The 22,839-nt window shown below is 42.5% G+C and overlaps 1 protein-coding gene across 1 annotated transcript in view; it reads right to left on the minus strand.

Annotated features, from left to right (window-relative positions):
• The window catches only part of LOC109865413 (src kinase-associated phosphoprotein 1-like), a 35,574-nt gene extending 20,623 nt beyond the window's left edge, over positions 1-14,951 (minus strand). Inside the window, exons 1-4 of the mRNA XM_020453571.2 lie at positions 13,686-14,951; positions 12,337-12,442; positions 11,870-11,895; positions 11,568-11,684 (exon numbers count right to left, since the gene is read on the minus strand). Coding sequence (XP_020309160.1) covers positions 11,568-11,684; positions 11,870-11,895; positions 12,337-12,442; positions 13,686-13,725 — 289 coding nt within the window. The 5' untranslated portion in view covers positions 13,726-14,951. The remainder of the gene's footprint in view (positions 1-11,567; positions 11,685-11,869; positions 11,896-12,336; positions 12,443-13,685) is intronic.
• Between the last annotated feature and the right edge of the window lie 7,888 nt (positions 14,952-22,839).

A 22,839-nucleotide genomic window follows, 5' to 3' on the forward strand; every position in this document is an offset into this window, starting at 1 on the left:
CGGAGAAGGGGTGGTGCAGTCCTTGTTAGCGGGCCGCGACGGTGGCACCGTATTATCCTCAAAGCAGGCAAAGAAGATGTTTAGTTTATCTGGAAGCGTGACGTCGGTGTCCGTGACGTGGCTGGTTTTCTTTTTGTAGTCCATGATTTCCAGTAGACCCTGCCATATACGTCTTGTGTCTGAGCCGTTGAATTGCGACTCCAACTTGTCCCTGTACTGGCATTTCACTTGTTTGATTACATTGCGAAGGGAATAATTACACTGTTTATATTCAGTCATATTCCCAGACCTATTTCCATGGTTAAATACAGTGGATTGCGCCTTCAGTTTTGAGCGTATTCTGTATTTGTCATGGATATTTGTCATGGGCTCCATGTTGAAGATGGTTCTCTCCTGCCCAGAGAGCAGTAACAGGCCACACTGCGGCAGGCCCGGAATCAAATACACCGCTGCAGCTTTGGGGAAACTGGGATCAATACATTTACAGCACTTCTGCTGCTATTGCTGTTGTGCTGCAGATGAGCAATGCAGTGAGGGAATGACCAGTATGGGTCTCTGTATGGCTCCCTGGCCTGGAGCTTCAGTCATACATTGACTATGCACCTCAGAGGCCTTTAGGTGTGTGCTATTAACTGACCCGGAATCTAACAAATGTGCTACAGAGAGCCGAACCATGTTACAAGTGTAGCAGTGTAAATTAAGGGCATTTAAACATCCACTACATCTTAAATAGCCATTCCTTGTCTCACATTAGGATTACATGTAGGATTCCACAGTTGACTGGAATTCAACCAAGGTGCCTGTCCTCCTGAACATGGCAAAACAAAGCTCAATCCTGATTCTCAATTCATCTTTCTTCGACCTAGTTACCAAGGAGGGAGGATGGGGGAACACGTGGCCTCCTTTGGTTTGGAGTGCAGGAGCCGTTTAAAACCCATTTATACTAGTCTGGGTGACCTTTCATTCAGACCACTGATGACAGGGAAAGAGGCCTGGAATCCATCCCCTTTGAACCAGACCTTGACATCCTAAGAACAAAACCAAACACGCCGCGCCACAACTGTGTCTTCTTGTCCAAACAAAGTATATGTTTAGCCAAGAGGAGCCTCTCTCTCGTTTATTATAAAACCCAAAACACGAGAGAGGAGGAGAGAGAGCTGGTAGCCTGGAGACTGCACTGGTAGAGCTGAAATTCTCCCCTAGCCAAAATGTCAGTGCCTGCTCCTGTCGTTTTAGTGTAGGCAAATTAATCTTGTCCAGAGTGCAATGAAATCAAAGTGATATCTGAACGTTATGCCATATAAGAACCATTAGAGAGTCATGTTATAAGCCAATGTGTAACAAGGTAACCCTTCACTGTCCGCTGTACCTCGCAGGTCCTACTGAAATATGAGGCGGTCACAGCTCAGAGTGAGGCCCCAGACACCTCGTGACAGTAACACACTCTCATACGTCACCCTGCTTTGTGGATGACTGACACGTGTCAGCATCTGGTGCTAAGCCGCTACAGACTGTTCTGTCAAAGAGAACCTGATTGAGTCCATCATAACAAAAGGCCCGTCGTTAGGCTTCCCCCGCCTCATCCATCCAGTGCTCTGTTCATTTATCTAGGCCTGCTTCCCGGTCACGGCACCTTTCATCTGTCTACTTCCTTCCATCTTCATTTATTTCAAAGGTCATGCCCAGTTAATAGTCAAGGAGATATATAAAGTCAACACAGGGACGGGACTGTTAGATCTGCATGAATCAGTAAACAACACAGCTACGGCTTGACCAAAGAGAGCTCTTTGACCAGGCCTCATGGTATAAAGCATGTGTTTCATACTGGGTTTCAAAGATATCGGAACGGTCAGGGAATTGCTTGTAAGAATCAGAATCAGCTTTATTCAACCAAGTACATTTACACATAGAATTTGACTTGGCAATATGGATCTGCTAGTGATAGACAGCATTTCGAGACAGAGTTACAAATCGAGGACCAAATTTGCCAACAGTTAAGGGGCTGGGGTTTTGATCCCACCCCTCTGTATGACATATGCTGATTGGCCAACAGCAAGCAATACCTCATCTTATGAAAATACTTATCAACAACTATAACAATGTATCTACTCTTGGTTTGAGTCAAATGTTAATAAGACTGATTAAAAACATGTATGATTCACATAAACCCTAAATACAGAATCCAACATGTTTAAATTATGATTTTTCTTAACAGACGAACACATAAAGAAACAACGAGATGATATTTTCTCCAAACTGAAAGCTTATGAAGGCATCACCCAAATTCCAGATAGAGGCTGTTCTTCTATCAACCGTAGATTGCATTATCAATTATTCAGCTCTATGCATCTACTTCATTTTCATTATTTTCTGTTTTAATTAGTGTCATTCACATAATTTATATTGTTATTAATAACACAGCTATACACACCTCCAAAAATCCCATGTTAACCCCTAAACCAACGTGATATAGGATGCATGTGAGCTGCCTTAGCAGTGTCATGGCCACTCTCTCTCATTTGGTTATTCCCCCCCCCCCCCCCCCTCAGTCTCAGCATGATGCTACGAGCTCAGCAGTTGATCCCGCAAGAAACGCTTGATTTATGTGATAATGACCAGAAAGAGTTAATGTAGTCGCCCATTAAAATCCACTTTAGTTATGCTGCAAGTCAATCAGAGGCTGGCATTATAGTGAATCAAAATGAAGGCAAATGGTAGGTGGGAGGACTAACATTTTATATCTATTACAGCTATAACGCAACAAATATGTTGGGAAAATAATACATGATTTAAAGAGGCTTTTGTTGCTGCAGGATGAGGAGAAATCACACCAAAATGTAGGGTTTTTGATGTTCCCACTTATTTCGCAATTTTTCTTTCTTCTGTAAAAAAAAAAAAAAAAACATTACCCATCTGCATGAAGCATTGCTAATGACAGGGTGTAGGCAGAGGAAGCCAGATCACATGTGGTGAGGGCAATGCTACAACAGACAGGAAGATTTACATTGAGTCACATGAAAGTCTGGAGGTAGGCTTGCCTGGTGTGCAGGGTGCTGCCCAGACTCAGTTTGTCAGCTCAATCTGAAACCACCCTGAGTAGGTGTCAACATTAGCCTGGGTTAAATTACTCATCATTACCTGGAGGGCCATGCCTTACACAGCTGCCAACAGGAGAGGACTTTTTCCTGTTCGCTTTTAGGTGAGCCAAAATGGGTGTGTCCCAGACCGGTCCAAGCTGGTCCAGGTGGGTTAGTAGAGCAGGTGAATTGATGACACACCACTTTACAGATTGGGTAGGAACCATACTGTTTTTTCTCAGTTTAGTCCTTGGATCCCTGGCGCCAGCCTCTTCCCCTGTGTCTTTTGCTGTGGGAGATACTGCATTGTGTTGGAGCGGAGATACAACGGGGCCAAGACCTGACCTCCGTGTGAACCCTGGTGATGAGGTGAACAAGAAGGCACAGGGAGCCCACCCCACCAGGGCTAGGGGGGCTGGAGTAGGAGGGAGGAATGCGGCTTTGGGAGACACAGCGAGTGTGACTGCGATCCCTTCCGACGCTGTCCTTGATTAGGAAAAAGGGTCTACTAAGTGCACCCTCACCCCGCCCAGAGCTCCATCTGCACACAGACCAGGCTAAATGGAGACATTTCTCCTCATTACACGAGAGCCTCCTCCTTCCCTGTGTGTGCATCCCTCCACAAGGACACCGTCAGGGGGGAGTAGGAGAGAGACAGAGAGGCTCTGAGGTTAAAGACCAAATGTCCTCCCTGCCCCCTTCTCCAACCAGTGATCTGATTATGATTTCACTCATCGATACGCAGAGCATATACAATTCATCTTGTAATGCACGCATCTGAGCAAAAGCATACATTACATTAGTAGAGGTCCATGTTTTTTTTATGTAAACAGAATGTATGTCATGTATCTGTACTGTGACGGCAACGAGAGGTCGAATAATGCAAAGCAAGGACGAAAATCTTCGCCTCTGTATGAAGATTCCTCCTCCCAGTGGCTCTGAGAGGGAGCAGATCGCTTGTCTTTGTGTGTCTCTCTGCAGGGTAATAATATTATGTCAGTCCTGCCAGGCTTTGGTGCTTTCACATTCCCCATGCCAGTGTTCAGGCCGGGGCCAGAGGGAGAAATATTACGATGTGACATCGGGTTCCCCCTGGGTAGCAATAAGGAGTGACTGCAGCGCCCTAAATTCCCTCTCATAGATTAACAACCACTATTCAAATACTTAACTGCAGATATAAGAATCCTCAAATCACAGGGAATGGCTTTCAGCTGCCTCACTGACACTTGGAAAAAAACTACAGTGGGGATATAGACCGCAACAACAGAGGAGCACAGCCAACAGGAGAGCTTGTCTGTTTGTGATAAAACACTGGTGATAGTGGCAAGTCAATGAAGGAGCATTGGGTGAAGATGTAAAAGTCTAGGTCAGCATAGAGTGGGAATAAAAACTAAAATAGGGATTGAGATGGATTCACTACATACTTGCAGTTGCCAGAAAGTTCTCTGTAGACAAAGTGCAATTGTTTTGTTTGAACATTGTGGGTAGCTGAGAAATAGTTGTAAAAATATCCAAACAGACAAAACATGGGATTAATGTAGAATTGTATCTAAAAAATGTAAAATAAATCCATATTTGGATAAGATAATAATTCATTGCCACACTATATTTTGATATAGGCTATTCAATTAATTGAGTGGTTTTATATTTAAAATATAGCTCACAGTTAGCTACGATCACAGCTTTAAAATGCAATACAATGCTTTTCTCTGAAAATATAAAAGAATATAGTTTTTTTTAAACATACAAATCTAAATTAAGATTTATCAGCCAGCCAACATGGGAGGGAAAGGTCTAGAACGTTAATGTGTCCTTGATCATGTCATTTGTCTAATGACAATCTCAGTGATTCCTAATTTTGTGGGGAAACATTGATAATTATTAACCATTATAATGTACCAATAGATTTCATTTGATGAGAATCAAGAATAAACTGGTGGAAGATACTATACATAGTTCTGCAATAAATAAATAGCAAATAAACAAGAGTAGGTCTTAAACACATTTCCATCAATGTTTTCTTTTTGCCAACAAGGACATTTTGACCTCAAATTTAGACCTATTGATTAAAATCAACAGCATAATTCAAAACAAAATGAATGGGCTGCTGCTATCTGAATCACGAATCTAACATGTCAGTTGGTAAGTAGAATGTTGTAGTAGGCAAATACTGTATGAATTTAGAATTAGAAAATAATATTTATAGCATTTGCCGAAGGAAAATTTCATTTAAATTAAAGAAAATTAACACGTGTCTGCTGTCAGAAACATGTAAATGATAGCCTACACAATAATTCTTATCACATAGCTGAAACGGAATGCGATGGGTTCGTAAAGTTGACTGTCCACATTTTAAGAAGTAGCCTATACGGTATTTGAGCATGTTCTAATATAAAATCAGTTTTCAACGGAACGAAATAAAACAAATGTGATTCAAAGACTATGCTGCCATGTGGTTGATTATTTGTACGTTATAATAGGCTCCAGAAAATGTGTATAGCTTATAGAATATTAATATTTCTTAGACATAATATAGGCTTCACTGAATAAACAACGAAGGCATTTATGGTAACATAACTGATCATTTATGAAAACAATAAACACAACAAAACAATAAACATAATTTCGAATTTTAGTGTAGAAAAAAAGCTAATCAAAAAGCTGCTGTTTGTATAGAATAAGCCTGGCTATTTTATTAGATTCAGTCCATTATTTTAGCATTGTGGTGTGTTTGCTGATTAGTGGGGGTTTTTACCCCCCAAAAACATGATTTTTAAATACATTTAACCTATGGGGCGGCAGGTAGCCTAGTGGTTAGAGCGTTGGGCCAGTTGCTAGATCGAAAGGTAAGATCCCCAAGGTAGACATCTGTCGTTCTGCCCCTAAATCATTGAACAAGGAACAAACCCACTTTTCCTAGGCCGTCATTGTAAATAAGAATGTGTTCTTAACTGACTTGCCTAGTTAAATAAAGGTTAAAAAAATGTATCAACATCATGGAAATATAATGTTGACAGTTAAATCTATCCACATAGGCCTATTTTACACTGAATTGAAATCAAATATTTGACATACCCATTTAAGTAATATTTTCTCTTATCCTCAGCAATTCTATGCACACTGGCAGATTTTTCACCTAGTCTGCTCCGGGACTCGAACCAGCAACCTTTTGATTACTGACCCAAAGCCTTATCTGTCTTTTAGAAGACAGACAGATGGGTCTGCATTTGGACAAACTCCCAAACTCAGGATGAATCCTCTCATGACTATTATCAGTAGAACAATCTAATATTACCACTGTGTTGTTCAAGGATCAGGTGTGTTCTTTTCCACATGCACAGAGTAATCACGTATCATTTCCCTGAGATAAGGGTAAGTTACAACACAGGCTACAATAAATCATTGGAGATCATTTCCATTGTAAATAAACACTCTGCTCACAGGCACATGGTTCCACACAGAGGCAACGCTGTCACCCTGGCACACACAGTGCGATTGGCTCTCCAGAGGTATCCCTGGTGATCCAGAGATATCCCTGATGATCCAGAGGTATCCCTGATGATCCAGAGGTATCCCTGGTGATCCAGAGGTATCCCTGGTGATCCAGAGGTATCCCTGATGATCCAGAGGTATCCCTGATGATCCAGAGGTATCCCTGGTGATCCAGAGGTATCCCTGATGATCCAGAGGTATCCCTGATGATCCAGAGGTATCCCTGGTGATCCAGAGGTATCCCTGATGATCCAGAGGTATCCCTGGTGAATAAGAGGGATGCTTCTTCCTCAGCATCCTCAAATAACTCCACAAGGGCATGTTAATGACTTCAAATTGCTACATTACAGCCACAATTAAACAAAGGAATCCCAGAGGTGTTGGGAGCTGTTGTGTCACTGTCTGTACAGGCCAACACGTCTCTCCAATCTCCATTTATTTCCCTAAGAAATCAGCGGGGCCACCTTGGCTTAGCATCGAAACTTCATTCATCTCCAGAAATAGATTCCGGTGGAGAGCAAAATCAAATTCTAATTTGCAAGGCAGGAGGGAGAGGCACGGGAGTGAATGCAAGAGGTACCTGGGAAGGCTAACCTCTGGGTGAACCCAGTGCATCTGATAGTTTTACTATTTGTCTGTGACATTGACAGCTAAGAGGGAGATTAGAACCACCCAGCCTGGGCTTCCCACTCTGCATGCTGTCTATGTAGACTGTTACCAGCCCATTTTCTTATGGAATACGCCAGGAAGGGCCAATTATGCAGGTACTAGATTACATTTCGACCCGGCGAAATGTGAACGCTATACTGTCCATTACGGGCAATGTGGGCGTTTAAATTTAAATTACGCCGCGGGTTGGTGTTTTGTTCAAGAATGGGTGGACTGTTACACATCGATATTCTCAATGCCTGTTTTCACTGTGTGTTTTACCAAATACTTACACCAGAGGGGAGAGGTACTCTAATTAAGCAAAACAATTAAACAAGGGAAGTTAAGGAGAAAGCTGAAACAAAATATATTTTTACAGGAGGAGACAGAAAACAACATGGCAACGCTTGGAGTGGGGGCGAGGAGACGTGAGTGATGGATGCCCCTCAGTTAGACAGTCAAAATCCCCCCTTCAAGCAGTCATCTCCTTTTGCTAGGCAGCATGAGTGCGGGAGCGAGAGAGAGAGTTGGAGATTAATAGTCTAAACAGGGAGAGAGGGTGCAGAGGGAGAGCGAAGATGGAGAAAAGGAGCAGAGAAAGAAACGACTAGCATCTGCAGCAGCACAGTAGCCCCGGGGGAACAGCGTGAACCTTTGAACCCCGATGGCTGGGCCAGCATGATGGCGAGCCTGTTCCAGTCTTGTAATGTGTTTCTCAACGACTACAGCAGAGGAGGAGAGTGAGGGAAAAGGAGAGAGTGAAGGAGAAAGGGGGAAAAAATATGGCCATTAACACGTTATGTGCGTCCTGCAAGTGCACCAATGAACACTGGAAAATGAATCTCCCAGCAGCTCTGTTTTCTGAAGGGTGGGTATTTCCAAGTCAAAGAAACGTAGATCTATGGAGTTTCCATGGGCAGCCAGATCAATATTCTAGACAGGGTTACTCTAGACCAGGGATGGGCAACTTTGATGGAGGTGGGGGCCACCAAAAGTCTGAACTCATCATTAGGGGCCGCAGTGGTTCACGGGTCTGCGTACCCACATCCATAACCACACATGCAGTCAGAGCCAGCCCTAGCCATGTTTAGATAGCTGGCCGCTAGACTAATTCACTAATCCAAAACATTTTGGCTGTCAGTGACTGGCATAACCAGAGAAAAACTGCTCATGCCCAACCGAATTTCGAAATTGCACCTTGTGTTTTCTACTATTCTAACTCTCCACAGTAAGTTGAGACCCCGACTGAGTTCCCGTGGGCCACCAGTTTACCCAGCCCTGCTCAAGACAGGTTCGGAAGTTTGACAGGTCGACCAGCTAAGAAGCCAGGGGTCAGAAGTTCACTCAGTGGATAGGTAGCATGGCCACTTCCTGTACAGGGAGAATTCAGGATCTGTTTCTCACCGAAGTGCTGAGTACTGTATGAAATTCAGCAAAGTACCAGCTAAAATAAAAAATAATCTGGATCTGAGGTACAACAGCTTCCTCCACTAAAACCACAAACTATACAGAGGCCATTCAAGGTCTTGCTACAGCCCCACATATCATTATTTATTTCTGTTCTGTGTTACAGCTTTGACTGGGTCAGGAACATCTCTAGATATACAACCCACAAACCTTTCTTTTTAATGTTCTTTAATGTAATTTTGTTCTCAATAGCATAGTTAGAATATAATTGAAAGTACACCTGTTGAACTCTCTCTGCACTAAATTAGACCAATCAAAAACTCAAACAATTTTATGCCGGAACACTCTTTGGAAATGAACATTCTAGATTGATACGCTAATGACCCAATTGAAGAAAAATGAGATACAACTGAACTAAAATGGTTATCTTGGCCTTTTTCCTGTTGGATGTAATTGGTGCAGGAAATAGTGTTGGCACTGGCAGAGCTGCAGCCTGCTGCCCATTGTCTCTGATATCTGTCACAGTCAGCAGACACAAGGGCCCAACGCCACCTGTATTCTCTGATACCACACAGTACCTCTGCCTTCTCCTGTTTCTAACAAACATATCTTTCTCACCACTCAGATGTGTTTGTCCATAGATCATACCCATCAAATGGATCAACAAACAGACACTAATCATCTGGTGAGATACCAATTTGAGAGATGGAGTTGGTTTCCGCTTGAACTGGTCATGTATGCTTTCAACAACAAATATGTGCACTGTGAATCGACGTTAGATGTTTTATTACTAAATTAATAATCGGGACCTTTTCTCCACACCTGAACAAATATGGGAGATAACAATGTATGAAAACAATCCTTATGACCACAAAAACGTTGATATATAAAAAATAAATTAAAAAACTGACTGCTCCTGATACAATGCTCCTGCAATACTGTCATCGCCTCGGCTACCACCCAATGGCCACAAAACAAACACACCATCCCTATACTTCTTTTAAGACAGATTGTAAACTTGACCCTGCAAAACAGCATGCCAAGGCTCATAGCACTTCGACCCCCATCTACTGCTTCCCTCCCTACACTTTGCAAGTCCTCCTCACACTGGGGGAGTGCTGGGTGGTGATGGGGGCTGTTGTCAACCAGACTGGGGCTGGGGTGAGGCTGCAGGCACGGTCAGGTCAACCGTGCAGTCGATGGGTGAAACACAGTTCACATTACCATGCAGACACAGAGGAAAACAATGGAGGATCCATCTGTTCCTGTCAGCCATTACAAATGTGGTGTCAGCCAGTCCACTGGACCCAGTTTTTCAAAAGTTATCTATCTGGATTTCGGCTATCGGATAGGATTAAATGTATAGAAATATACTGAATAGAACGGGACTCCCCATTCAAGTCAATGACTTGTCCGTTCTATTCATTATATTTCTATGCATTTAATCCTATCCAATTGGTGAAATCCAGATAGAGACCTTTTGAAGAACTGGGCCATGGAGAAAACAGGCCAGGCCATTTAGTGAAATAACAGTAGGTGTTATGTTTCCTACCTGGATTGATCACACTTTTTCAACACAGGTTAGGGAGCAGAGAAGTTGAGGCAGTCAACTCCCAAGTCAAATACCAACTGTCATGGTTCTCCTCTACATAGGTGAACAGGAACTGAACCCATATCATCAATATTTTCCTATTCTTACTTTTGATATTCTTTCAATCATTGTACATTTGTTCAATTGTTTTAGGATAAAGGTTATCTTGTTTGATATCATAAGGCTAAATAGAAAAAGTTGGGATTGTTACTGAGGCAAAAGCAAAAGTTGACCTCCTATAGGCAATTGTGACTAGACTAGAATGGGTGACTAGAACGGCAGTACTCCTAAAATCAGTCATGCATATCCAGCTTCTGTAATTAAACCATTAATACATTTTCTTCCTAAAATCTAAAATGATTCCATTGGCTCATCATTTCATTATTTTCACACACACCCTCTTCCTTTAAAATGGACTGCCCTGCCAAGCGGGTAAAGCCATATCTGTAATTTACTCTGGCTAGTGAACAGACAGTGAACTAAGAACTCCAGTTGCCCTTTGGTACAGTCAGTTAGTTCACGAAGCAACGGTGTACAACCAATGAGGAAAAAGCACAGTCAAACAGACCTTTGAAAATAGATATTGCAACATGCTAAATTCACAAAGTGGAGAAGTTATATGTAGGAATGCCCATCATCATCATCGCATGACACCCACTGAGAGCATGGGACACCCAAGGCTCTAGGTGAGTCATTGTGTCACTTCTGAACAACCAGTCAAGTACTACCATGTCTCATAGAACCAGAGATAGTGAAAGAGAGAGGAAGAGAGAGAGAAGAGAGAGAATGGAAGACAGAGAGCCAGACAGATAAAGGGAGAGAGATGGAACACACATGGCCCCTCAGGTACAGTGTTGTATTTCAAACTGAATCGGGAGAGGAGACCAGGGTTAGGGTTAATCAATCAGCTAATTAGCCTCGAGCTACAGAGCACACTCTGTGTGGGCTGATCTAAGAGAAACTGACTAGGGCCTATGCCTCCCACCCGATACACACGGAACGGATTCACTGAGGGCTCCAGACTACTCTCACCACTAGAGAGAGCTCTAGGTCACCTATCAGGTCTGTGTGAACCCCCCCCCCCCCCCCATCCTCACCCTTAGTATTCCCACCAACACTCCATTCATTCAGCAGACCCAACCACAAGAGGGCAAGCTGTTACTTGACACCCCTTCTATGTGCTGATATCTTTCAGGTTAAACGCACAGTAGGAGTCCCTATGTTCCACTTACAAACCCCAAATATAATGTAGCAAACACCCTCAGACATGCTTAGCACATAAGCACGTTGCATTGGGACACACACTCACACACGCACACAGCGCACACCCACAGAACCAAGCCTTTACTCACAGTCGGGAGAGCCCTCGTCCTGGTAGTCAGAGGCCACTGACAGGTCTTCTGAGGGGGCCGAGCGGCCCAGACTGGAGCTCTGGTTGTCATCTGAACTGTCCTCCTGTCTGGACTCAGCTAGGTGGGTAAGAACACTACATCAGGATCGGGAGGCCAGGGGGAGGACTTTCAACAGCACACAGGAAATGCCCTGATATGGCCAAATGTGTTAGCTGCACAAATGTATGTCAATGGCACACAAAATAGTTGTATCCCAAGTAACGATTCAACCATTTTATGGTGTAAAATATGCAGTCACTTACATCTGAAGGGAAACGCCTGAGGATTTCTGCAAAATAAAAGTGGGGATTAGTTAAATTTAGACTGCAAATTAGGTTATAAGGTTCTTCAGGTGCTTACACTTCCGTCAATGACACCAAACACCCTACTTTTGTTTCCTGCCTCTCAGACCACAGGACACAACCTCTCGCAAATAAGTACAACCTTCACCATGCACAGAGTGAAAAGCAGTGAAAGGCTTCCGGTGCAGACATCTCTGATGCAGAGACTATTCATTTCTTCTCATGTGCTTACTTTCATACCTATTTTCCTTTCAATAACACGTTTCTAAAATCAAATTCTTAACGCTTCTTTCCATCATCAAAAAAGCTTCAGGAAATGTGAACATCTAATGTAAAATTTTAGTGACACAGGTTGTTTCATTATTGTGTGTGTGCATAGGGAGGTAAAGAGGCCAACTAGGAGGAACAGTCTGGTAGGCCTTACGTACCTGGAGTAGATCACCCTGAAGTTATTAAGCAAGACATCCCGTGTTTCCCTGGCATGTTTACTGAGGTTCTCATCCTGTAGGATATCTGATACAAACAGCTCACAGTCTGAAAGACAAGACAGGCAAGTCACACATCTAATAAGTGGAAGAAAAAAGATATACCTGTACACCTTAATCCTGACAAGATGTCATATAAAATATATTATGATTTACTAAGTGGCCATTTAGGATATTTTGTCATTCATTACCTGGAGCATGAACTCTTACAAAAATGCACAACATTTTAAGTGCCTCAAGCCATACTATGATACTATGATCTTTTCCATTACAATTTCCACCTTGACATGTAATGACAAACTGTATTCCAAGTCACAAGCACATCAGAAACAATGTTATCTTTCATGCTGGACAAGGAAAAACAAGTTGAACTACAGCGCTTGTTTAGATTTCTTTGTTTCCTATAATTGTAATATTACCAGTGGTGAAAGTACTTAAGTAAAAAATACTTTAAAGTACTACAGTAGTTTATTGGGTATCTGTACTTTACTGGTTTGCTTAACATAAAGAATTTGATGTATACATTTTAATTTTACTTATGTATTACAATTGAGTACTTTTTCCACTAATGTACTTAAGTACTTTTAAAACCAGATACTTTTAGACTTTTACTCATGTAGTACTTTCCTGGGTGAGTTTTACTTTCACTTGAGTCATTTTCTATTATGGTATCTTTACTTTACTCAAGTATATTAATTTAGTACTTTTTCCACCACTTATTATCACATTAAGGCGTTGACATATGCAAATATTTGTCAAAGGGCCAAGTCAGGTTGCTCAGTAGTACATGCAAATACGGCAGATGCCAGTGTTCATGTTTGCAAACATTGACAGTTACTCTACAGTGTGAATCAGATGGCAATCTATGAGGAATATCCATAAGGAACTAACTAAAAATCTGTAATATTATCTTGTCATAAAGACGATAGAATATGAAATACAGTAAGGCACATGGTTATTCACAGAGCCACTGTAGATAAAAGCATAGTAACAAGTCCAGATGGTTTGATCACTTTGAACATAAATCACTGAATTCTGTAGCACATTATAATAATGTTAACAGACATGTGCAGTGCCTTATTGGCATTTTAAGTTGTAGCAATTCAAAACTATCAGTAGGCCTACATATAGCAGTCAAGTTATACAATGTGTCCTCTTACAATGATTCTAGTTATAAGAAAGACAAATATATCGAAAATCGCACAGTATATGATTTTCTATTCCATCCTTATGATAATATTCTTACATTAAATCATACTGCTTAAAATCAATAGAAATATATATAACATTACCATTCAAAAGCCTCCTAACTTCTTCAGAGACTGTCCCCATCCTTCCATCAAAGTGCCAGAGGAATTTACAGACAAATGTTGATAAAGTCAATCAAAACTATACTTTTTGAAAAGTTATGGAATCTGTGTAGACCGGACTCCTGTCATATTGTAACAGTTCCCTGCTTGAAATGAAAGCATGTGGATACTCACACACTATACTAATACACTCATGCAACACCTGTACACTTTGTGACAAAAACTATTTCCGTGCATGCATCTAATGCAAAATAAGAATAGCAAAAATGGGGCGGAGCATGATGTGACTAAATGCTTCTTCCTCTGAATGATGTTATTCAGTTGTTAGGTCTATTATCACCTCTTCACATCAGTTTGTTCAGTCCCTGTATGCATCCAACTTCAAGTATGAATAAAGCCTTTGTTCACACTGCAGGCCATAATGCTCAATTCAGGTTTGTTTTTCACATTCATTTTGGGATACTGACTGTCCAAACTGAAAGTTCGAAGTTACCAAAACGAATGTGTGTTCAGTCACCAGTAACTCGCTAACATGGATACGCCGGTTGTCATAGTAACGAAGGGTGTTGTGCAGTATTGTAGACTGATTGGGTGGAGGTGTTTGTGCTTGCTACCAAAGACAGTACGATCACGCTTGTAGGCAATATCATGGCGACGTTGATTAGCTAAACTCATGCGCAAGAACACGTCTAACAGAGAAAAAGATATATTAAAAAACACGTCGAACAGTCGTCTCTCGCTGAACTGCGCGTGTGCAGGCCGTCAAATCAAAAGGCACTCCTTCGATATAAAGTTGTTGTTGACGAAAATGAAAACGTGTCAGTTTGTCACTTTCAGAAGTTGGAGTAATAACATGTTCAACTACTTAAGAAAGGTTGTGCCTTTAGATTTCGAGAAAATTAACAGCTAAGGAATCATTTTTCATTTCTCTAATTGATTTTATGCAATGGGTTTAGAAACTCTAGCTGTGTTCGAATACCAATACTAACATACTGTATACTAATACATACTTAATAAGTATATACTACATACTCAATTCACGCCACAAATAGTACGGTTACCGCGGTTAGTATAAGTATTCGAAAACAGTTTGTCTTCCTATCACTCAGGGTTGCCATGTTCGTATTTGTCGTAATTTTCCAGATTCGGCCTACTTTGAAAACGATGTCACGTGTGAAAATGTATCGGTTGCAGGTTTTTGGTCTACTTTAAAATTACACAGCGGCCGCCATGACATTTCTCTTTAAAAAGAGAATATTTCACTGTGACCTGCTGCTAATGACTATCAGGCAGTGAGGCACACTGTTACTGCGTGATTGAGTGGTGGGGAGGGCACTGCCGCACGCAGTTTATGTTGCGTTTATGTGCTAGTCAGAACTAGGAAACTCTGAAATGTCGAAGCTGCTAAACGGTTGTAGTTATACACGTGCCGCGTTCAACGAATCATCAAGTCGGAAATTTCCGATTTTCCTAGTTCGGACTAGCATTTAACACAGCAAGAGTCCACTATTGGCTGAGTCACGTGAGTGAGAGGAGACAGAGCAGCACGCGCGCACGTCTTGTAAACTTTTTATTAACCAGTTGTAGGCAGGATATTTAGATGGTCATTATGGAGACACCTATTTTCAACCCTTTTTCCATAAAACGTATCAACACGCTAGAACTGATGCGCATCAACAAATAACGGCGACAAAGCACTGGAAAACGACTTTGGGGGCACTAGAGCGCATTAGATAAATTCGCACGGAGGTGGTCTAAACTCCATTCTAATGTCGACTGCTTATGGAAAAGTGTTTTATGCATGATCAGTTATGGGTTTCGGTGGCTGCGTGAGTGGAAATTTGAAATGGAAGTTATGGAACTCCTCATGTGCTTCTGTTATGAGGAAAAGTCTCAATGATACTGACATTAAATGTGGATAATGATACATTTGCATCTGTTGGCCATCATTTGCATCTGTTGGCCTCCCGAGTGGCGCAGCGGTCTAGAGGCGTCACTACAGACCCGGGTTCGATCCCAGGCTGTATCACAGTCCCATAGGCCGGTGCACAATTGGCCCTAGGTCGTCCGGGTTAGGGAATGGTTTGGCCTGGGGGACATTACTAGTAAGTGGCATTGTATAATAAGAATTTGTCCTTAATTAATTGACTTGCCTAGTTAAAAAAGAAGAAGTTGCCTATTAATGTACATGCCATTGTAGGCTATCATTTGATACAATAAATATGTTGAAATTACCATATCACTGGAGTCATTGCAAATCAATTTGTTCCACTTGTGTAGCCTACCTGGAGCTGGCAAACAGATTTAATAAATAGCCCATAACTTCAGTTTATTGTTGTTGTAGCCTTGTGTTATTATGCAATTATTAATGGCCATGTTTAGTTCATTGGAAGTTATTAAAGCTCTATCGTCAAATGTATGCCCTGCTAAAGCTTCCCGGGTCAACTGTAAGTGCTGTTATTGTGAAGTGTAAACGTCCAGGAGCAACAAAGGCTCAGCCACAAAGTGGTAGGCCACACAAGCTCACAGAACGGGACCGCCAAGTGCTGAAGCGTGTAAAAATTGGCTGTCCTTGGTTGCAACATTCACTACCGAGATCCAAACTGCCTCTGGAAGCAACGTCAGCACAATAACTGTTCGTGGGGACCTTCATGAAATGGGTTTCTATGGCTGAGCAGCCGCACACAAGCCTAAGATCATCATGCGCAATGCCAAGCGTTGGCTGGAGTGGTGTAAAGCTCCCTGCTATTAGACTCTGGAGCAGTGGAAACGTGTTCTCTGGAGTGATGAATCACACTTCACCATCTGGCGATCCGACGGACAAATCTGGGTTTGTCGGATGCCAGGAAAATGCTACCTGCCCCAATGCATAGTGCCAACTGTGGGCTGTTTTTCAGGATTCTGCTGCTTTTCATGATTCGGGCTAGTTCTAGGTGAAAGGAAATCTTAACGCTACAGTGTACAATGACATTCTAGATTATTCTGTGCTTCTAACTTTGTGGCAACAGTTTAGGGAAGGCCCTTTCCTGTTTCAGCATGACAAAGCCCCCATGCACAAAGCGAGGTCCATACAGAAATGGTTTGTCGAGATCAGTGTGGAAGACCTTGACAGGCCTGCACAGAGCCTTGACCTCAACCCCATAAAACACCTTTGGGATGAATTGGAACGCTGACTGCAAACCAGGCCTAATTGCCCAACATCAGTGCTCGACCTCACTAATGCTCTTGTGGCTGAATGGAAGTAAGTCCCCGCAGCAATGTTCCAACATCTAGTGGAAAGCCTTCCCAGAAGAGTGGAGGCTGTTATAGCAGCAAAGGGGGGACCAACTCCATATTAATGACCATGATTTTGGAATAAGATGTTCAACGAGCAGGTGTCCACATACTTTTGGTCATGTAGTGTATTTCTCAAGGAAGAATTTTGTAGTGAACATATAATTCATATTTAATTTAGTGATTGAAATTATGACCCCATCCTCAGTAGCCCATTCCAGCAGGCTATTGGGAAACACACGCACTTCTTACTTTGAAATGGTCTGGCATTCATGTTGAATAAATTAGTCTGTAAATTTGAACTAAGCAAGCTGCTAAATCGTTCTGTTTACATCTTGCCTATAGGCTACTGAAATAAGATGTAGGCCTATCGTGGGCTATATCATAAACCCAGATTTTTAGTCTAGTCTATGCCCATTGAAATGACAAGTCAATCTCGCAAATGGCCATTTATAACGGTTTGTAGTCTTAAAATCTTGCACATAATAACGGCACAATTGCCAGAAAATAGCCTAACATAAAAAAATTTAGTTTGTCCAATTGTTTCTTGAGAAATGTCAAATTTCAACTTTCATCACGCAAATCTCCCGTCAGATGTATCTATAGTTATGCACATGAAAAGCCGTTGTATATCAGACAATATACCACTGGTATGAGAATTTTTTATTTTTTATTGTTCTAATTACGTTGGTAACCAGTTTATAATACCACAAGGGTTTGTGGTATATGGCCAATATACCACGGTTAAATCCAGGCACTCCGTATTGCATTGTGCGTAAGAACAGCCTTTAACCGTGGTATTTTTTATTAACTAGACAAGTCAGTTAAGAACAAATTCTTATTTACAATGACGGCTTAGGAACAGTGTATAACTGCTTGTTCAGAGGCAGAATGATCGATGTTTACCTTGTCAGCTCGGGGATTCGACCTCGCAACTTTTTTTAACCTTTCAGTTACTGGCCTAACGCCCTTGACCTCTAGGCTACCTGCCGCCCCTTTTGGCCATATACTTCACCCCCTCTGGCCTTATTGCTTAAATATGATTTTATTCTAAGGATGAAAAAAAATCTTATTGAGATATTATCCCATTTAAAATGTGTTGATTACGCATCCACCACCAATCAATTTAACTAACATGATTGCTATGGGTCTGCTGAGAGAGAATTGCATTTTTGCTTCAACAAATAAATCATTGAATCTAAATTGGATGAAAATGAAAGGCTTTTGCCACAGTTCCATGTCTGTCTGTTGACCTCTGCCCATTCATCTCTCTTTGACCTGTCATTAGGATTATAACTATGGTCTGTTCTGGTGTGCTCTCTGAGGCCCACAGGAAATGAATGATCAGCACACTCAGTTAACTCTCTTTTCATAACCAGCTAACCTAATGAACCATATGATACATCAACAAATGTGATACACAGTACACATTGAAAACTGTTTTAATCTTCTCATAATTACATTTATTTTGAGTATGTTTCAACTACAAATATGACTACACACTGTTCATTTTTCCACAAAGATCCTGTATAGTAGTATTTTAGTTTGATATCCCATTAACCCTGTAGCCTTTACACAGGAAATCAGATGAGGTCAGAGGGAGAGGAATTCCAGTGATGTAATTGTCCCTTTGACCCGTGTTCCACTGTCCCCCCAGCCATGCTCCTGTGAGGGCTAGAGGAACCAGCCTTCCTTCCTCCACCACCTGCCTGCTGGGCTCACACATATGAAAGGACAGGCCCTTTGTAATCCAGCAGGGATTACACCACCCAACAATGCAGCGCTGAAAGAGTGACAAAAGCCCTGTATCAAACGCAACCCTGGGCTGCTGAGGGGAACCTGCTATGATCTCCCACTACCAACACTGTCACGACCACCTCTCATCTCCTCAAGAAAGCCCTTTAGCATTCGCTCCCCCTGTCTTCTACCCTCTCATCTCCAGTGCCAGGCTTCTTTATCTGTGCATTCCTTTCCATTTACATTGCAGTGGGGGAGGGACAGAAGGGAGGGACAGTGGGGAGGGACTGTCTCTGATCTGATAGAGCCAGGAGAGAGAGTCAGGAGGAACCTGAGGGTATCTAGAGTGTGTGTATATCCACCCCCACACTTCACTCTCAATACATACATTCTCAAGATAGGCAGGCAGGCACCAATGCATAAGGGTAAAAGGAGAAATAGTATTGTGTGTATGATGGTTTTACTACCTCTTCGAAACGCAGTGCTCAAATGGACCTAACTAGTTGAGGAGACATGAACAGTTTGACCATCAACATGGCCATTTGCTTAAAGGTCTTCGTCTGCTTAAAACACTTCACGACTTATGTAAAAGCACTATTGAAAGGACGTTTGGGTTCATTCTTAAGAGTCTGCAAATGTTTACATTTTAGAAGAGGGTGAAAAGAGGTAGTTTGCTTTAGGGATTTCCCCAGGGAATCATTGTATTCCCCTTCCACCCTTTGCTCAAATATATGAGAGAGAGGGGAGGGCTGTGGGTTGGTCTTGGAAGGTAGTAAGATGTGGCGTTAGATGAAGAGCACCAGAGTCAGGTGTAGCGCTTATGCTAGATCTATTGTAGAGAACCTTGTGCATTCAGTCGGTCAGTTAGGTATTGACTGAGGAAAGTATAGGCTTGAGTCACTCTAATCAATTAAGACAGAAGAAAATCATACCAAACCATATTCAAAACCATGGTGTAGCTGTCTTTGCATAACTCGATTCACTACAGTGTGTGCTGGGCTGGAGAACGTTGTCTTTTACGGAACAATTCCCTATCTCTGATATACATAACAACTGTAAACATTTTCACTGTTCAGACATTGTCCCTTGAGGCAGTGTGAAAAAGACGAATCTGCCCTATTTCCACCCTCTAGTAAAATAAAAGCAACATTTTGCACAGGGGTATATGGATCGCGGATTGAGAGACTGGAAGGACACAAGGAGTGTGGAGCTGCTTCCGATCCTGCATGTCACCGCTTCTCTCTGTCCAGCAGAGGCATGTATTCATGGACGCCAAGGGAAGCCAGACTTCCCCCCAAAAATTGACCAACAAAAAAAACATATTAAATCATTTATCTTTCGTATCTCTGGGTTTCATAATTTACCTTCAATTCGCAAGAGGCAACCCTAAATCCAAGATGGCGTAGCAGTAAGTCGTCCTGTCGTGTCGTGTCCCTGTATATATCGTTTCTTTTTCGTTTTTTACATATTTTTCTCCGCATATCTCTTTAAAAACATTTTGCTAAACCTAAGCTTCCAAATACTCTCCTGCAACCCGCCTCACCCAATGTAGCTATTTTTCCTAAAGTATTTATATTTACTTCGGAACCCCTCAACTGAAGCTAGCCAGCTAACCACCAGCTATGCTAGCGGTCTTCAGCTAACCGGTCATCAGCTAACCTTAGTTCGGAAAGCTCTCGCCAGTTCGAACAACGCGACTCTAACCAGAGCATAACGGACCTATTTATTTTTCATCCCCGGATTCATCCCCGGATTCCCACCGCAAACGGAACATTTTTCAGCTGGATTTTTCAGCTGGATCTTCACAACTAGCTATCTAGCTAAACCGCAACCCCGGATGATTACTCCTGGCTAGCGTTTCCACCCACTTAGCTTGAAGCTAGCCCGGCCTGCGCACCTGTGCTACCACCGTAGCATACTCCTGAGCTACAATACCCGGGCCCACGACCGGTCTATCGATGTCACCGCATGAAGAGGAATAAACAGACTCACCCCATCGCGACGTCCCCCAAAGGCTAACTCTCTAGCCCTCGCTATCTCCCTGCTTGCTAATTCGGCCTGCTAACTGCTAGCTTGTCCAGCTCCGGTCCGCTAACTGCTACCTTGTCTAGCCCGGGCCTACAAACTGTTAGCTTGTTAGCACAGGCCTGCTAACCGCCTGAATCGCCGCGTCCCAAAACTCTCACTGGACCCATATTTACTTTCTATCTCTTTTGACTTTTAATTTGTTTATACCTTCCGGAAACCTGCCTCACCCAATGTGATACGGAATCGCTATTATTTTTATTTATTTTAGAACACACTCAAGAACCTCCAGAAGCTAACCAGCTAACTAGCTACAAGCTATTTAGTCATTGTTCGTTTTTTTTAACCTGGATAACACTCACCAGTCCAGCTTCCCTGCCCCATCCACCGCTGTCCCCTGGACACTGACCTCTTGGCTACATAGCTGATGCACACTGGACTGTCCATTAATCACGGTACTCCATTCTGCTTGTTTGTTTTATCTGTTGGCCCCGTTGCCTAGTCTACGCCATTTTACCTGCTGTTGTTGTGCTAGCTGATTAGCTGTTGTCTCACCTACTGTTTTAGCTAGCTTTCCCAATTCAAATCAAATCAAATCAAATGTATTTGTCACATACACATGGTTAGCAGATGTTAATGCGAGTGTAGCGAAATGCTTGTGCTTCTAGTTCCGACGATGCAGTAATAACGAACAAGTAATCTAACTAACAATTCCAAAAAAAACTACTGTCTTATACACAATGTAAGGGGATAAAGAATATGTACATAAGGATATATGAATGAGTGATGGTACAGAGCAGCATAGGCAAGATACAGTAGATGATATCGAGTACAGTATATACATATGAGATGAGTATGTAAACCAAGTGGCATAGTTAAAGTGGCTAGTGATACATGTATTACATAAGGATGCAGTCGATGATATAGAGTACAGTATCTACGTATGCATATGAGATGAATAATGTAGGGTAAGTAACATTATATAAGGTAGCATTGTTTAAAGTGGCTAGTGATATATTTACATCATTTCCCATCAATTCCCATGATTAAAGTGGCTGGAGTAGAGTCAGTGGCATTGACAGTGTGTTGGCAGTAGCCACTCAATGTTAGTGGTGGCTGTTTAACAGTCTGATGGCCTTGAGATAGAAGCTGTTTTTCAGTCTCTCGGTCCCAGCTTTGATGCACCTGTACTGACCTCGCCTTCTGGATGACAGCGGGGTGAACAGGCAGTGGCTCGGGTGGTTGATGTCCTTGATGATCTTTATGGCCTTCCTGTAGCATCGGGTGGTGTAGGTGTCCTGGAGGGCAGGTAGTTTGCCCCCGGTGATGCGTTGTGCAGACCTCACTACCCTCTGGAGAGCCTTACGGTTGAGGGCGGTGCAGTTGCCATACCAGGCGGTGATACAGCCCGCAAGGATGCTCTCGATTGTGCATCTGTAGAAGTTTGTGAGTGCTTTTGGTGACAAGCCGAATTTCTTCAGCCTCCTGAGGTTGAAGAGGCGCTGCTGCGCCTTCCTCACGATGCTGTCTGTGTGAGTGGACCAATTCAGTTTGTCTGTGATGTGTATGCCGAGGAACTTAAAACTTGCTACCCCCCTAATGTAGGGTAAGTAACATTATATAAGGTAGCATTGTTTAAAGTGGCTAGTGATACCCCACCATACCCCTGTCTGCGCATTATGCCCTGAATATATTCTACCATGCCCAGAAACCTGCTCCTCTTATTCTCTGTCCCCAACGCTCTAGGCGACCAGTTTTGATAGCCTTTAGCCGCACCCTCATACTACTCCTTCTCTGTTCCGCGGGTGATGTGGAGGTAAACCCAGGCCCTGCATGTCCCCAGGCACCCTCATTTGTTGACTTCTGTGATCGAAAAAGCCTTGGTTTCATGCATGTCAACATCAGAAGCCTCCTCCCTAAGTTTGTTTTACTCACTGCTTAAGCACACTCTGCTAACCCTGATGTCCTTGCTGTGTCTGAATCCTGGCTCAGGAAGGCCACCAAAAATTCAGAGATTTCCATACCCAACTATAACATCTTCCGTCAAGATAGAACTGCCAAAGGGGGAGGAGTTGCAGTGTACTGCAGAGAGAGCCTGCAA

Source organism: Oncorhynchus kisutch, linkage group LG20 (assembly GCF_002021735.2).
Source record: "Oncorhynchus kisutch isolate 150728-3 linkage group LG20, Okis_V2, whole genome shotgun sequence".
Lineage (NCBI taxonomy): Eukaryota > Metazoa > Chordata > Actinopteri > Salmoniformes > Salmonidae > Oncorhynchus > Oncorhynchus kisutch.